The sequence below is a fragment of the Coloeus monedula genome (assembly GCF_965178545.1).
Source record: "Coloeus monedula genome assembly, chromosome: 1".
Taxonomy (NCBI): domain Eukaryota; kingdom Metazoa; phylum Chordata; class Aves; order Passeriformes; family Corvidae; genus Coloeus; species Coloeus monedula.
The window spans coordinates 2,174,114-2,191,010 of NC_138781.1; the positions used below are offsets into that span (position 1 = coordinate 2,174,114).

Here is a 16,897-nt window from a genome sequence, read left to right on the forward strand (position 1 = left end):
CTGCTTTGGGAAGGGGGAATGGTGCAGGGAAAAGGGGAACGGTGCAGGGAAGAGGGGAACAGGGCAGGGAAAAGGGGAACGGGGCAGGGAAAAGGGGAATGGTGCAGGGAAAAGGGGAACGGGGCAGGGAAAAGGGGAACGGGGCAGGGAAAAGGGGAACGGGGCAGGGAAGAGGGAATGGTGCAGGGAAGGGGAAGGAATGGTGCAGAGAAGGTGAAGGAATGCTGCAGGGAAAGGGGAACGGGGCAGGGAAGGGGGAACGGGGCAGGGAAGGGGGAGTGGTGCAGAGAAGGTGAAGGAATGCTGCATGGAAGAGGGAATGGTGCAGGGAAGAGGGGGAACGGAGCAGGGAAGAGGGAATGGTGCAGGGAAGAGGGGGAACGGAGCAGGGAAGTGAGAACGGCGCAGGAAAAGGAGAACGGTGCAGGGGCAGGACGCCCGGCGCAGGGAAGGGGAGGGCAGGGTGCCGTGAAGGGGCAGCGGTGCAGGGAAAAGGGGAAGGCACGGTCCCCACCAGCCCCATTCCCGCCATCCCGGGGGATCCCGGGGGATCCCGGCCCCGCGCGCGCCGAGCTCCGCGCCCCGCCCCGCGCTGCCCGAGTGGGCGTGGCCGACCCGCAGGCCACGCCCACTCACCCAGACCACGCCCCTCCCCTCAGAGCCGCCTCTCCCGTTGTGGCCACGCCCACTCACCCAGGCCACGCCCCCTCCCCGCAGCGCTGCCGCTCCAGCCGTGGCCACGCCCACTGCGCCCCTACGCCCCGCCCCCGCCGGCCGGGCCCTCTCAGCCCGCCTTGGCCACGCCCCCTCCCGCAGGCCGCGCCCCCGCCTCCCTCCTCGCTTCCCCGTGGTGCCCCGCGCGGGGCGGGCACTGACGTGGCCGCATCGCGCCGCCATCTTGTGCTCCAGGGCGGATCGCGGCCGGGGCGAGCGGGCTCCGAGCGGGACCCTCCGAGCGCAGCCAGACCCACGGCCCGCGGCTCCCGACGACGCCGGTGGGTTTGCCGACACCTTCTTCTTCCCTCCTTTCGAGTCTTTTTTGCCCCTCTCCCCCGCCCGTCGCGCCGCGCCCCCGCCTGCACCCCGCGGCCTTGGCGCTGAGGGGAGGCGGCGGCGGGCGCTGGGGGAGCGGGGCCGGGCGGCTCTTTCCTTCTCTTTCCTTCTCATTCCTTTTAATTCCTTCTCACTCCGTCTCATCTCTGCTCATTCCTTTCTCCCCACAGCACCGGAGGCCTCCAGGAGCGGCGCTGCCCCATCCGTCCCTCCCTCCACGTCTTTGGGGCGGCGGGGGGAGTCGGGCCTTTCGCTTCTCTGCTTGTGGGTGGGATGGGGTGGGAAGGCGTGGGATAGGCAAGGGTGGGAAAGGGGAATCGCTCCAGCTCGCCAGCAGCTGCACAAGGCCCCGCTCCGCTCCCTCTAGCGATGGGATTAGACGGGATGGGCTTGTCCTCCCTTCCCCAAACTCGCTCATTCCGGCCTCTGCCCCGCCCGTGGACGGCTCCGAGGAAGGAGAGGCATTTCCTCCTTCTCCTCTCCCCCCGAAAACCCTCCTCTGGTGGGGGAAACGAGGCTCGGATGAAGCTCGTGGGGCAGAGGTTGTTTCTCCATAAGCCCATGGCTGCTGAGTTAGGGTTTTTTTGCTGGGCTGAGGAGTTGAGCTTTATCCTGAAGCAAACAACTCTTGTTTGCCATCCATCGGCTTGATTTTGATGGTGTGGGAGATCAGCTTTCCTTGGCGGAGCAGCTCCCAGTGGGAGGATATTATATTCTGTCTGAAAATACTGCGTCCTGTCTCCGTGAGCGGTGAACGTGATACTTTGGGGCTGATAAACCTCTGTGTGATGAAGTGATAGCCCGGCTCTGCCCCAGCAGAGCGAGACCAAAACTCTGCCGGGCCATAAAACTGCCCAAATGTTGTCGTGTTTGACATTGACCTTGTGGCTTTGCCGCTCTGCTCCTGCCAAAGCAAATTCCACAGGTTGATAAGAGCCGTGACCAGAGGTCTGGTGTTGAAATTGTGGCTTTGTCAATAACTAAAATTCCAGGTATTTATTTAATACTTTGAGCTTTGTCTTGTGAGGCTCACAGAACCCCTTTGCAGGGTATTCCATTAACCTTATTTTCCAGGCGGAGAAACCGAGGCAAAGTGGATTTTTCCAAGGTCGTTCAGTAATATCTTTATTGCTATTTTTGCTGCTGATTTGGAGCACTTCTGGGGGAAAAAAAAGGAAGTGTGGCTAAAGTGGGGGATTGCTATTTTACTTTTATTCAGGGAGTTTATAATGGAATAAAATAAGAGTGCAGTCTTATGGCTAAAGGGGTTCTCTGAAAGGAAGGTTTGTGGGGTTGGTTTGATGCCACTGATTTTCTCTGCTACAAACGTGTCTGCAGTGCTGGAGAGCCCTGTTGGGCTGCTTTCCCTGTTGGAATAATTGCATTGGGTGAAAGGGTGAGGAAACTCACCTCGATTGAACCTCTTCAACTCAAACTCCACAGCTTTGCCAAGTTTGTTGGTGTTTCCCGTGGTGGAACATCAGGAATTAAAATGGCTCAAGCAGAGCCGTCCTCCCCTCAGAACAGCTTTGTGTTTGTGATGTAAATCCTGTTAAAAGTCAAACACCTCAGATGGTCCGAAGACCTCCGATTGGTTTCTGTTAACATTTCCTAGGTTGTGAAATAGTTGGAATGTGGAAGGGCCTGGCAGGAGCTGTGCTCGTGCACCGAGTTCCCTGTGAGTGTTAGTCATGCTGACCAAGTGGGGGGAGGACCAGTCACAGCTTTTCAAGGCAAACCAAGCGTGTGTGGGAGTAGGGGCTGGATTCTGCTCCTGCGAGCTCACCAAACTGCTGTGCTCCAGCTGCTTTAAGCAGGAGCATTTATACAGATAATTATCGGCTAAGCCATTGATGACATGAATTGATGGAAGGAGGAAAAGCTCACAACCCAGGATTGCAGCTGGATTTGCAGTGGTGAAATTTAAAGAACCACCTTTACACATCCCAGAGGCTTTTATTTCTAAAATGACCTTTGCTTTTTAAAGATCGGCTTTCAAGCAAGAATTTTTATGGATTTCAACAGCTTTCCCAAGCATCCAGCTTGCTTTACAGTGGATAAATTTGGTGAACGTGAGCTAACTTTGTCTGAAAAGGAATAGTTGTGATTCTTTTTTTAGAAATCTCTTGGAAGTTCTGCTCCTGGAATGCTACAGAGCTTGTGTTAGAGCTGGCGCCATCCTCAGCCATTCCCTTTCTTTAACTGATGAGTAAAGAAGTTCAGAATCAGCTTCCTACTACAGCAGCTGTTTTTTCTGTGTAATTCAGCATTTTTTTCTTTCTGCTTGCGAGTATCCGATTATATTCCTTATTTTTAACACATGCAAACGTCGGAGGGGCTGTGGTGGAGCTTCTGCTGATGTTTCAGTTCTAATAAAACCCTCATGTCTAGCACAGCTCTTGTTCACCCACTGCACTGGTACCTCACAACTCAGAGTCTCTGCCTCAACAGTTCCCCCAAACCAAAAGCCAGTTTCATTGCTGGATGAAGCTCTTGTGTGAGTTCTTGCCATTTTTACTAGGCGTGTAAATATTGACTTAGTGCCCAGTTCCAGGGAGTGAATAACAGGATATTTGGCTTAAAATTGAAGATTTTGAACTCGGGAACAATTCAGCCTCAAAAACAAAAAAACCACCCCAACTGTGCACTGCTTATCTGAAGATAAATTCTTTGTACCCACCAGTTCTCACACCAGTGTTCCCAGTGCTGAACTGGTGAGCACGGAGTCACACGCCGTTCTCGGGGTTCACAGCTGCATTGTTGGCACCACAGTATTTCCTGAGCAGCTACAGGCAGGGAGGGCATGGATGCAGCTCCCTCTGTGCTTTTCACCTGTCAGCCTGTCCTTTAAATAAGATATTTTTCAGACCAGATACATGCTTCTCCTGTGGGTTGGTTTGTGTGGGTTATGGTTGTGTTGGAGGCTTTGTTGTGAATCAGCAGAAGTTTGCTGTCCCTGCTTGGAGATGAGAATAAGGGAATAATTCTGATTTGGGATTTGAGTATTGAGTCAAGCAACTCGCTCTCTTTGGTACGGACTCTTTTTATTCGGGCCATTATTTTAGGAGTGAGTTGTTCTCATGTCTCAGAAATAGACAGGACTCGAAAGGAAATTTTCCCTCTTTTGTCCTTGTTTTGATCCTGTAAGTGGAACTGTTTTCTGCTGCTCCAAACCCAGTGCTCTCAAGAGAATGTTCCAGCGTGTGGGAAATGTCCTGTCTGGGTAAGGTGTGTAGCAAGGTGTTCAACCTCCTTGGGTTAAACAAAGGTGCTGGAGAAGGACATTTCCTTTCACCTGGCTTCTCACCTGTGCTTGGCTTGTCCTCCCTCTGCCTTGGATGTGCACAGTGCTTTTGGACCCTTTTCAGGTGAGCCATGCAAGCCTTTGGTGGCCGAATCCAACTGTTCTTATTTAGATGCAAGCAGAGTTATGTATCTTTACCTTCTAATTCCATGCTGCTCCCTTTTCCCTCAAATAACCAGATTATGTTCCTTCAGGACACCTTTTCCATCCCAAGCTTGGCAGAAGCACCCCCAGTGTGAACTGGGGGAAATGGTTGCAGTGGTCAGTGTTGATCTCCACAGTTAACACTCTTCTGGTTCTAATGGTTAAAATTATAAAGGAGTTAGGACTTAATATTAATGAGGAGCTCTGGGAAGATGATGTTGCCATGGCCTTTATTACAGTGCTGTTTGTGCAGGATAATGAATCACCTGGTGAACAAAGGGCCCGGCCTGCTTGTTGGCTGCTCTTACTTCTTACATGTAATCCATGCCTACTGATACAGTCTAAAGTAGCTCAAATCAAAATTATCTGAGCTAAATTTCAGTGTTAATAAAGGATTTGAGTTGATAAATTGTCATCTCTCAGGTTATCCGGTGTGGAAGGCCAGTAAACAGTTTCTAAAAATAGTTGAATGTAACTGTACTGAAATAATGTATTGGGGCACCCTGGCTGTATATAAAGAGGTGTTTCCAAAATTTGCTGTAACAGAACACTTTAATCTGTAAAGAAATTATTTCAAGTTCAAGAGAACACATCAGTACTGTTCCCTGCTGAGTGGGGGTGTGAAACACTGGGGCTGTAGATTAATCCTGAATTTTAGCAGTGTTCTATTCTTGTTGGATCTCTTCTCACATTCTCCTTTAAATCACACTTTATATTGTCGGGTTAGATTTGCACTTTAAATTATTTGCCAGTTGTTCTTGCATGTTACACCAGTAACAGCTGTTGAAGTTGGATGGGTTCTTTTAAAAAATGCTTTCTCACCTCTTATTTGCACATTGGTTTGGTGATCTCTTGTGTGGCTATTTTGCTTCCCTTGATAATTTAGTTTAAAACATTCTGGAATGCTATAAATGAGAAAGAGTGGTCCAGGGTAACTAGTGATAACTGGCTGAATTTCCAGTCAGTATTTCTGGTAAACAACAAATTGATCCATTTTTGTTCTCCTGTGACTGATAGAACTAGTATGTTAATACCAGGCCAGGAATTATGGATTTGGGGGTTTTCTAATTGTTTCAGACATGGAGTTAATGCTTAGGTCAATGTCAAGTACATTTTTCTTTAAATGGAGATGGAATTTTGGTCATGAATCCATTGCCTTTGTAAACAAGCCAGTTTTACTTGCCAAGGTGCCCAAGTAAATGGAATGAGGTGCAGGAAGCAGCTGTTTTGGTAAACCTGCAGCTGTTGGGGTTTAATATTTTGTCTGATTGTAACTGTGTAGCGCAGTGTGTCATTGGTAGTGGTGCCGTGTTTATCTCCCCTTGAAACCGGCATTTAAAATAGGATGGGAGCATCCCAGGGAGGTGGAACAGCTCCCAGAGACAGCAGATGCCCTCTGTACCTCTCCATCTCAGCCCGCTGTGCAGGGGAGGGACAGAGGCTTGAACTTTCCTTGACTTATCTTATCATAGAACCATAAAATCCTAGAATGGTTTGTGTTGGAAGGGACCTTAAAGCTCATCTGGTTCCAACCCTCTGCTATATTCATGGCTGCTGGGATTTTCAGATTGCCAAAATGACGGGCCCAGCAAGTCTGGATAATTATTTTTTCACTGTGGGAGCTTTATGTGGTAAGTGCTGGTCCACAGAACTGAAATAAAAGTATTTCTATACTGCAGTATAGTTTGAGTAAATAATGCATATGGCATCCTCTGCCTTGGCCTCTCATTTTGTCTCTGGTATGTTTAAAGAGATGGTGTAAACCTAAATGAAACAGTTTAATCTCTATGTGGTCAAAAAGAACTTTTCCAGAGGTGTGAAATTTGAGGTTTTGTGGGAATTTCAGGGTGTATTATGCTCTCTTGGATGGCCTGCACACCCTTCTGGTCATACATCTGTGGGGCTTGTTAACCAGCAGCTCCCCCGAGGAGTTGGGAGGTCAGGCAGCAGATTGGACTTCTCATGATAAGCAGCCTGAACGAAATGACATTCGAATGCATTAATGTCCGTTTAAATATAAAATGCTGCAGATGGTTAAGTGTTTACTGATCTTTGGCCCTGAGATATTCCTCAGACCTCTTATTCTAACCACCTACAATTAATAAAAGCAGATTCTGCTTCTTCCTCTTGGGCCGTATCACTTTAACAACCACCGGGCTGCTGCTATTGCAGACACTCATTCATTTTTAACTCCTCGCTCTGAGCCTCTCTGCAAAAGGCTGCCTGTTCTCCTAATTGCTTATCTAAATGTATCACTTACTAGAAAACAGGGGGCTGAAAATACTTTTGTTTCAAGAAACGAAACTGCAACTTGCCCATTGAACGTCAGTGCTGCTGTTGACCAATGGCACATTGTGTCTTCCCCGGACCTGCCTGACGGGTCCTTAGTGCTGCTCAGGTGGAGTGCAGTGTGCTAAAGGGCTTTAGGGCTTCGATGGGCAGGGACAAACAGTCAGACAGACACTCCAGTGCTGGGGTGATCTGCCTTTGGTCAGGGGTGCTGAGCTGCTGTTTCCAGAAGCTGAAGTTGTGCTGAGGGAAAATACACACCGAGCGCTGCAAAAATAGTCCGTGCCGTTTATTCAAATCGTTCCTTTTCATACTCAAGTCTTCCCACTTAGCCTGATGGATCCCTCTTTTGAAGATGTGCTCAAGCACTACAAGCAGTTCACAAGCTGTAGTCTTTTATGTTTTCAGGAATTTTATACAACTTGTGCTCCTAAAACGATCGGTGTAGCAATTACTGACAACATTTGGGTGGAGGGAAGGAGGAAGTTAAACTTGAGGTAGGAATACGGGTGAGATATTGGTGAGTCAGGATATACATTGCAAGGGGTGGCAGTGCCTGGGAGTAGCAGGGTTTTTTTTTGCTTAACTTAATGTACGAGGAAATTTAAGACTTTTCCAGCTGTGCACGTTCTCATGGTGCAATTAATGGGCTGAAACGGGAATTAAAGCTGGGTCCTGGAGTGCAGAGGGAGCAGTCGCATGATCCCTCAGCTGAGCTGTATTAACAGAGGCAGCCGAGGCTGGGGGCAGCTCGGGCCCATCGAGGCAGTTTCTGTGGCAGTGCAGGGAGAGGAGTGTGGAGTACAAACCATGGACTGTGAGTTCCTTTCCTGTGGGAAGAGATGAACGTGAGCAGCTTCTGGTCAGGGGATGGTCCCACCCGTGGAGAAGACGGGGACCCTACCCCAGCCTCATCCAACAGAACTCTGATGGGAACCAAAACATTTTGTGGGAGTTCTGCAGATGGATTTCTCCTGGTTTTTTTTTTTTTTTTAGACAGCAAGGATTCAACTGCTTTTTAGTCAACTTGTAAACACACTTTTCCTGCAGGAGTGGGCTGTAAACTATACTGTGCTGCCTATAAAAATAAATGTGACTTTTTGTAATGCCACCTACCCTGAAGTACCAAATAGGTTACAGAATCGGTTGGGATAGGAGGGATGTGGAAGAGAACAAGAGGGAAATGGAAACCAAGTGCTTAAATGGATCTCAATTTCTTATTCTTCACAAAAAGTAAAAATAGGGAGGCTTGGTGGTATAAAAGCAGCCTCAGTGGTGAAGGGCAGGCTTGACCTGGAAATAGCTGCCAGGAAAACAAGGATCTAACGGGATTCACTGCTGTTACTGCCAAGTACAAGCAACTTGTTCAGCAGCCTGCGACTTCTGTGGTGTGTGGAAAGATGTCGTGGATGTAAATGACAGGATTTTGCTCTTTTGACTAATTACTGTGATCAGTCCAAGCATCTGATAACCTGTTTTGCTTTTAAACTTGTGCAGACCAAAGAAAGGCATTCTTTGTGCAGGCTTCTAAGGTTCTCTTGCTGCAAAAGTTCTTGCAGCCACTTTATGTGAGCTCTGGTAAAAGGTCACAGTTCAGCTCTGACTGCTGCTTTCCAGATGAAGCAGGAGATAGAGGTGGCATGAACAGCCAGACAAAGGAAAGCCTTACAGCCTCCCTGCCCTCCAGCCCGGTGAGAACTGTGCTGTGGGCTGGGATGGGAGATTCCTGCTGTGGAGAAATGGGGACTGCAGCAAAACTGTTTTCTCTGCTTCCTAATTAACCTTCCTGTTTATACAGCCTTCATATATTCCAGTGAGAGCGGAATATGCATGGTCATGCTGCAGAAATACCAAAGGAAATGGTGGAATAATAGAGCTTTTAAACCTCCCCTTTGGTTTTAATCCACAGGCTCACCAGTCTGATTTGTAGAGGAGTTCAGTTTTAGCGCTTCAGCCATATAAAATAAATGAATCTTTGACTCGAGTTGCTTCAGCAAATTGGTGTGGGGATTGACGTCCTTCAGGAACTCTGGAGTGGACTCTGAACTTCTCTGTGGAGCTACCTGTCTTAGACACGTGACTTGGTTAATGTTGGAGAGTTTAACTTTTGGGTTAAAAACTGTATCCAGCAAAGCTTCCTGAAGAGGACAGAACTGCTCACACCTTTCCCAGTGCAGAGGGGGGGAAACCAGGCTTCAGCCATCCCTGGGACTGCAGTAAACAGAGTAGGACAAGACTTTTATGTTGTGGTGTGCTTTTCAATCCAAATCTTACTTTAATGCTCTGAAATAGATATTCTGTAAAGTCTGTTTCTTGGGAGAGTTCTGCTTCAAGTAGAGCTTCATCGTGAAATCCAGAAGATTTCCAGAGATGATTCAAACTTTGTGTTATGCTTTAAATTTGATTTGGTTTACAGGAAACTCATGCTTTGAATGTATTGGCTGTTTGTGCATCTCGTATTTGAAACTTGAATTTTCAGTTGGGCTCTGTCTCTTCTTTTTGAACTGACACCTGAGAGCTTCTAGACCCAGCAGCAGTGAGGGTGTGAATCGTCCCTATCACCCTGTAATATGTCTGTGAAGCTTCCAGGCTGCTTTTTCATGCCTTGTATGAGCACAGCAGTAGTTCTCATGGTGATTTCAATCCTGCTGTAAACTGTGCAGGAGTAAGTTTGGAAAGGGGGAGAATTTGTGCTGGGAAGGGTCAGGTCCCAAGGGCACAGGGAAGTGTCTGAGGCTGGAGTGCAGAGGCAGCTTCTGCAGTTCCTAAACAGGAAGCTCCTGGTGACGTTAATCACTTTAATCACCCAGGCAGGAGTGTTGGCTGTGAAGGAAGTGCTCATCTCTGAACTTGCTCCTTTAATGTGGCTGTTAATTCTCCATAGTTAAGTTTGATTAAATGTGGATTTGCTTCCTGCAGAAGGCCTCCCTCCACTGTTAATGAAAGTAACTGCTCTGTGTTTATGTGCTGTTCACAGACCATTTCCTCGGGGAGGGAGAGGAAGGAAACTGTTCCGACTAGGAGAAAATCCAAGCTGTATTTCGAGTTTCCTTCCCAAAAGAAGGACCAGCTATTGCTGCGCTAAGCAAAAACTTGTTATCTGCAGGTCAATTGGGAAAAGTTTGTTTAATGGTGACACTTTGCTGCAGATAAATTATCCCGTAACAATGGGGAGCAAAGTACCTGCAGTGGTCAGCTGCATGAATTTTGCAAGCAAAAATTTGAGAACAACAATTAATGCCAAAATCTCTGAAAGAATATTTGAAGCATTTCAAGCACTTAAAGCTGGGTCATGCCATGAGCACTGAGTTTTGACACATCTGTTCATCTTTGTGTTGCTTCAGTGGGGGGGAAATGTTCAGTGTTAGCCAGGCTGTCTATAAATGATTCATATTATCTTACTTTGGTTTTTTTGTGGTTTTTATGTCGTGGTCAGAACAAAACTGTCAGTAGCTCATGAGTTGTATTCTGATCTTTTTCCTTCAGACTTCACTGGCCAGTGAGAACATATTTCAGCCATGGGAAATATTTTTGCTAACCTCTTCAAAGGCCTTTTTGGCAAAAAAGAAATGCGTATTCTAATGGTTGGCCTGGATGCTGCAGGAAAGACAACTATTTTGTACAAACTTAAACTTGGTGAAATAGTAACTACTATTCCTACTATAGGTAAGATTTTTACACTTCTATAACTGCTGGCTTTGAGATTTGGGTCTCAGCAGTATCTTATCACAGCTGATTTAAGTGACTTGTCTGTCAGAGCAAACACTTGCTAAAGCCGTGGTGTGAAGGTGGCACAGCCAAATGTGCTGCCATGGGAGGAGATTGTGACTCTTTTCTCACTCCACTCCCTCTCATCAGTCACTCGTGGAGTGAGCCTTTGTGGGCCACAGAAGGGCAGTTTGTCTCCCAGGCTGTTGGGGCATCATGTAAATCAGACTGAGAAGCAGAGGATTCACCTTTTTTTTTTTTTTTTTTTCCCCCCCCTCTTTTTTTATTTGAGGGTATTGAGAAACCTGACTTGCAGTTCTTAAAACCCAGGGGAGGTTGGGTTTTTTTGTTTGTTTGTTTTAGGGGGGGAGGGGGTTTGATTTTTTTAGGCAACTTTGTTTTTTTTAGCTGCTCAGGTAGCAATTGGATGTGTTCATTGGTGTGATTGCAGTGGGGGTGGAGGTGGGAGCAGAACAACCCATGTTTGTCTGCTTTGAGAGCTTCAGCACGGGATTCTGCTGGTTTAAAGTAACTCAAATTTTAAGGTAACTTTTTTTTAATGATGACAATCTGAGTGTGACTTGCTAAATACAACAGGCCAGTTATGTTCAAGTGAGATTTGTGCCACAATCTCTGTTTTAGGTTTCAATGTGGAAACAGTAGAATACAAGAACATCAGCTTCACAGTGTGGGACGTGGGCGGTCAGGACAAGATCAGACCACTCTGGCGCCACTATTTCCAGAACACACAAGGTGAGTCCACACACCTAATTCCCAGCTTTCCAGAATCTAAGAGAGTTTTTTGAGTGTCTTCACTAAGTTAATTCTGCAAGTTTCTTGGAGGGGAGTGGAAATATTTATTATTATAAAAGGGTGTGTTTGTGTGCTGCTCTGGCTCTTCTCTTAAGCCACTGCAGGTTCAAAGAGGGATGGGAAGAATTCCAGAAACCAGTCTTCCTTGTCCTTCTGACTCAGAATGAGTTCAGGAGTTTGTTTTTCTTCTGTCAGCATCACAGCTCTGCCCTCACTTCAAAGCAGAGTCTTTACTGTGAGCTCTGCAGCCCCATGAACTGAGAGTTTGTCACTTCTGTCAGTGCTGGGCCTTTTTAACGTGCCTGTCCTTGAGTCCTGTCACAGCATTTCAGGAGTTGCTGCTCCCTGGAAAATGCCAAGTGGTTATGTAGAGGGAGTACCCAAGTTGCAAAAACAAATGCAAGCTAACACCAGTTTTCACCAACTTTCAGCAAGAACCGACTTTTTCCCAGACATGAGACTTCAAGTTTATGTTTATTCTTGTTTGCTTATTTCTAGGTCTGATTTTTGTGGTTGACAGCAATGACAGAGAACGTGTGAACGAGGCCAGAGAAGAGCTTATGAGAATGTTGGCAGAAGATGAGCTCAGAGATGCTGTTTTATTAGTGTTTGCTAACAAACAGGTATGCCCAAGAAAGGTGTCTGTCTGTCAGAACCCTTGAAAACTTCCAGCGTCCTTGTGAGTGCCAGATCTTGACCTTGATTTTCGTATTTTCAGTGTCATGATAAATAAACTCAGAGTAAATGGCCACTCAGGTATGTTGAAGGCAGGAAACCATAAATTAAGTTCATATGTGAAAGGAGCATCCTTCTAAACAGTCTTCGCTAAGAGATTTTCAGTTTCAGGGAAAAATGCTACCAGTTTGATTTTTAAGGTTGATATGCCCCAATTACAGCACCTGCCTAAGCTTCCTCCAGAGAGGAAGGCTGGAATGTTAGAACCTCCCTGAATTCCTCATTTAGGGTGTTTGAGGGCACTGCTGGTGTTGGTGGAAACACTGGGCTGATTTTTAATGTGCTTCTGTTGACCTGTGAGCTGGGCTCTTCCAGGCCTCAGAGTTAGCTGAGTTCTACCTTTTATTGCTTGTAAAGGTCTTGGCAACTTAAACCCCAATGTCAAGGGCCTGAAATGTGACTAGGAAATGTAAAGAGGGAATAACATCCTGCTCCACTGCTTGCACAGGCCCAGCTGGGAAGGGTGAAGATGCCCTAAGTCATGTCCAGGAGCAGGAAAGGTGGGCTCTAAAGAAGCTGTGCTCAGCAGAGTAGTCCTGGGTGATAAAAGTTGATCTTTAATCATTACTGCAGTCACAGAAAAGATAGTCCTGAGTGGAAAGTGAATGAAACAGCCTTGGAATTGTGAGCTTGGATCAGCACTGGGGGAATGGCTGGATCCAGGCATCAGCTGTCTCGCTTCCCTATGAAATACTCCATAATGCTGCTTTAGATTGGGTTGTTACACCTTTGAGGCTTTTGTCAGTGTTGGGGAAATAGCTTGAATACCAAAATAATCACTGGGATTTTCTGAAAGAGAAGTTCTGGGAGCTCTTAACTTTCTTGTAATGCCTTTAAAGCTGTGGTGAAAAGAGTGGGGAATGACTGTTGTTGCTTCCCTCAGGACCTGCCGAACGCCATGAATGCAGCAGAAATCACAGACAAACTTGGACTGCATTCTCTTCGTCACAGGAACTGGTACATCCAGGCAACCTGTGCCACTAGTGGAGACGGTCTCTATGAAGGACTGGACTGGTTGTCCAATCAGCTCCGAAACCAGAAATGAAACCATAAACCTTCCTCTTCCCTCTTTTTCCACCCCTCCCTCTTATTTCCTCCTATTCGCCCTTCGCTTTACTCTAATGTGGCAAACTGTGCTACTTTGTGGTATTGAGTGCCGGAAGCTGTTTTCATTTCTTTTTGTCACAGTATATATTGCATCATGCTGTAAATGTGGCAAATACAAGCCTGAAAACAGTTAGGTTTCTTATTTAATGTAAATAGTTTTTGTTTCCAATGAGGCAGTTTCTGGTACTCCTATGCAATATTACTCAGCTTTTTTATTGTAAAGAATCAAGTCACTGTTTAGTACCTGGAAGGGATTTAAGTGGGTTAATCATGTAAGGGTTGCCAGTGGTCCTTGTGCAGTAGAGCTGAATTCGATCTTGGTTGGGTTGTGAGATCTGTGAGATCCATTTTGGTGGTTGGTTTTTAACCTGAATTCTGTATTTTTTTAAATAGACAAGGAAAAGTAAAAACACTTAAACACACAGACGTTTGACATCGCTTCTGCTGCTCCAGCTCTAACGTGGTGACTCTTGATTCTTTCGAAAGGGTGAAGCAATGACTGACACCCAATTAGCTTCATCTGCTTAATGAACAGTTCATAAGTAGTAGATCTCTGGCTCTTTCTGTAGCTCGTAGTCTGTGCTCATCTTCGTTCACAACCGTTCAAAGATTTGCTGGGCCTGGTTTAGATGAGCTTTGCAGACTCATGCTAAACATCTGACTTTTGGTTCAGGTGAGATTTCTTGTTTCCATTGAACTTGAATCATTTCCAGAAGTCGACATTTTTAGCCTGTCGTATTTGTCAAAAAGTGTTTTGTACTTTTCTTGTGCATAAACCACTCCAGAGGGCAAAACCTTTCCACAGGAAGCACAGCCTGTCCTAGCCCTAAGCTCTATAGGCAGAAAGTACTGTACTTAACGTAAGAATTGCCATGAAAAACACCAAACATCTATGTATAGTGTCTAAGGAAAAAACAAAAAGCATGAGAGTTTGGAGAGTCATTCCACTCTACAAGTATTCAATCCCATTTTGGAACAATCCCATATCTGTATATGTGTGAAAACCCTTGGCATCCCTCATACTGCAAGGTTCAGATTTGCCATCAGAAAAATTTAAAAAAGACCTCTTTACTTTTCTTTTGTATTTTGATAAACACTGAAGAAGCTGGAGCTGTTAAACTTTAACTCGAGGAACTATCAGAACTGGTTTATTTAGTGTTGTGGAAACCTTTATTGCTTTCAATACACAACTAGTAATCAACTGTTTTGTATACTTGTTTTCAGTTTTCATTTCGACAAACAAGCACTGTAATTAAAGCTATTAGAATAAAATCTCTTAACTATGTCATGTTTTTTATGCCTTGCTGTTCATTCGATCATCTTGGCAGAATCATAATTAAATACTTGTTGAATAAAAAGTTTCATGAAACTTGCACTGGTATCGTGTTGGTTTGTATCAGCTTTGTGCAAGGGATCCAAAGCCAAGCAGCAGCATCACAATTTGTGTGAAAATTTGAGGATGTCTCCTGTATTTTACAAGAAATGCATCATTCCTGGTTGGAACCCTGCAGGTGAAGTGGTGGGTGATGCTTATTGGGTTCTACTGGAGTCACTGGGGCAACAAAGCTTGAGCTTGTTGAGTAGCCCCATCGCTTCCCCCAACAGATTGTTCCTCCTGCTGATCCCATCTAATTATGGGATCTGTGAATTAGCAGTTTTGTGGGGAAAAAATAGGAATTCTGCCTTCCTAAGTGCTTTGTTTTGCATTTTTCCTTTCTGCAGTCGTCTGTGGATCCAGGACAGAGCTCATCCTCCAGGTGATCCTCCTGCCTTCCCCATCAGCTGCAGCTTCTCCTCCCCAGTGGTCATGCTCGGGCTGCCCGCCAGCTCCTGGCTGTCTTCCTGGCCGGAGCTGCAGCAGATTCCCCATTACACAGGCTCGAAAGCTGCAGGATGAAAGGTCTGTCCTGTAGCTTAGAGAGCAAATTCCGTGTGGGGAAGCCTGGGAGGCCAGGTGGGTAACAGGGACCATGGCTGGGGCTGTAGTGAAGGGTAACTAGCCCTGGGCAAACTGCGATCACAAACTGCCTGCAAGTCAGAAATTCACCTTGGAATTTCAAGCTCTGAATCAGGGTATTTGCATCCCTAATAGGGCAGGACAGCTCTTTATTCCTGTTCTGGGATGGGATTGAGCTGGAAGGGCCAGCTGGGTTAGGATGCTGCTCCTCTGAATACAGAATTTGCTGTGGAAAACAGGGAATGTTGTGATATCAGAGCTGTGGGAGCCGTGCTCTGCCCTCTGCTCTGGGCAGCACAGGCTTTGCTCTGTTCAGGCTCAGCCAGGCCTCCAGGAATTTTGGCCACCCAGCATCTGGGCAAGAGGCAGCTCAAGCCCAGGGCAAAGGATCCTGCCCAGTCCCCCAGGAAATGGGGCAGCAGCTGGACAGGGAGGTTTTGGGGTGAGCAGCCCTGGGACAAGGGATGGGGCTGGGCTCCTTTACCCACCTCACCCTCAGTTTTGGCTTCCCATGTTTCTCAAACTGATTTCCTCAGGTCTTGGTCTTGAGTGTGAAACAGGAAGCGGGGGGAGCAGGAGAGGCCAAGGTGTGACATGGGCAGGAGAAAGCTCGGGAGAGCTGAACTGAGCTGGGCCAGCAGTGTCATGGCTCCTCTGCCATGGTGCTGGGCACCCTCTCCCTTTGCTGTGGGTGCAGATCATCCTGGCAGAGCCCGGCCCAGCCACAGCATCCATCCTTTCCACCGGGGAGGTGAAGATGGGAAGTGGGGGCCCATGGAGGGAGCAGGACACTGGGAGTTGGGGTATTTTTCCTCTGCTTGCTGTGGTGTTTCCACTTTCCCATGGTTCCCTTTTCAGCCTGTGGCTCCCAGTGCCCAATTCCCATTAGGCACAGCCCTGCTCTGGGATGCTCCCAGCAGGCTCCAGCCACAGTTTGGATCCCAAAATCCCCTGGAGGTGACCCCGAGCTCAGCCTGGTGAGCACCAGCAGGGTCAGAGCCCCTGGCCAGGGAGTGCACAGGCTCGGGGCCACCCCAGCTGTGCCATGGGGATCTCTGGGATGGATCTGAATCTGCAGCTGCTCAGACCACGAGGAGCAGCCTTCGTGCCAAGAGTTTGTCAACCCCAAAAATCGTGTTGGGCTGGGGATCACCGAAAGCTGTGACGGCCCTGCAGCACCTCCCACTGCCCAGGCCCAGCGTGCTGGGACAGAAGGGCTTTGTCAGCTCCTGAGCGTGGCCCCACTGGGCTTTTGTCCACCAAGATACACAAACCCTCCCTGTCTTCAACTGCATCATTAATTACACAAATGAGGCCCTGGTGCTTGGCACGGCCATGCCACAGCCAGCGATGCTCCAGACACCCCCTTTTCATTTGGATCAATATTTCTATTTATTGATGTAGAATTCCCCTCCTTCAGGATGCCAAGAACATAAATAATTGTGTTCTGAGGGTTTAATTACTGGATGGGAATGGAATTTGCTGCTCTCTGGGGTGGGTGGATGTGGCCAGGGCCAAAGCTTATGGAAGACACCTGGTCCCATCCACTTTTTCCCTGTAAGCTGAGGAATTATTTAAGTGTCCAAGGCCAGGTTGGACAGGGCTTGGAGCAACCTGGTCCAGGGGAAGGTGTCCCCACCCATGGCAGGGGGATTGGAGCTTGATGAGCTTCAAGGTCCCATCCATGCAGCTGATGAACTTAGGGAATTTTTAAAGAAAGAAACTCTCAGCCACTGTGCTGGCAAGCACGCAAGGGCAGAGAAAGAAGACAAAAAAAACATGATAAA

The 16,897-nt window shown here is 47.2% G+C and overlaps 1 protein-coding gene across 1 annotated transcript; it reads left to right on the top strand.

The window, feature by feature from the left end:
- Positions 1–857: 857 nt before the first annotated feature.
- On the top strand, positions 858–14,528 carry ARF1 (ARF GTPase 1). Its single transcript, XM_082280006.1, has 5 exons — positions 858–995; positions 10,277–10,456; positions 11,141–11,251; positions 11,810–11,934; positions 12,930–14,528. The coding sequence occupies exons 2-5, from the start codon at positions 10,309–10,311 to the stop codon at positions 13,089–13,091; spliced, it is 546 nt and encodes a 181-aa protein (XP_082136132.1). The 5' UTR covers positions 858–995; positions 10,277–10,308; the 3' UTR covers positions 13,092–14,528.
- The last annotated feature ends 2,369 nt before the right edge of the window (positions 14,529–16,897 follow it).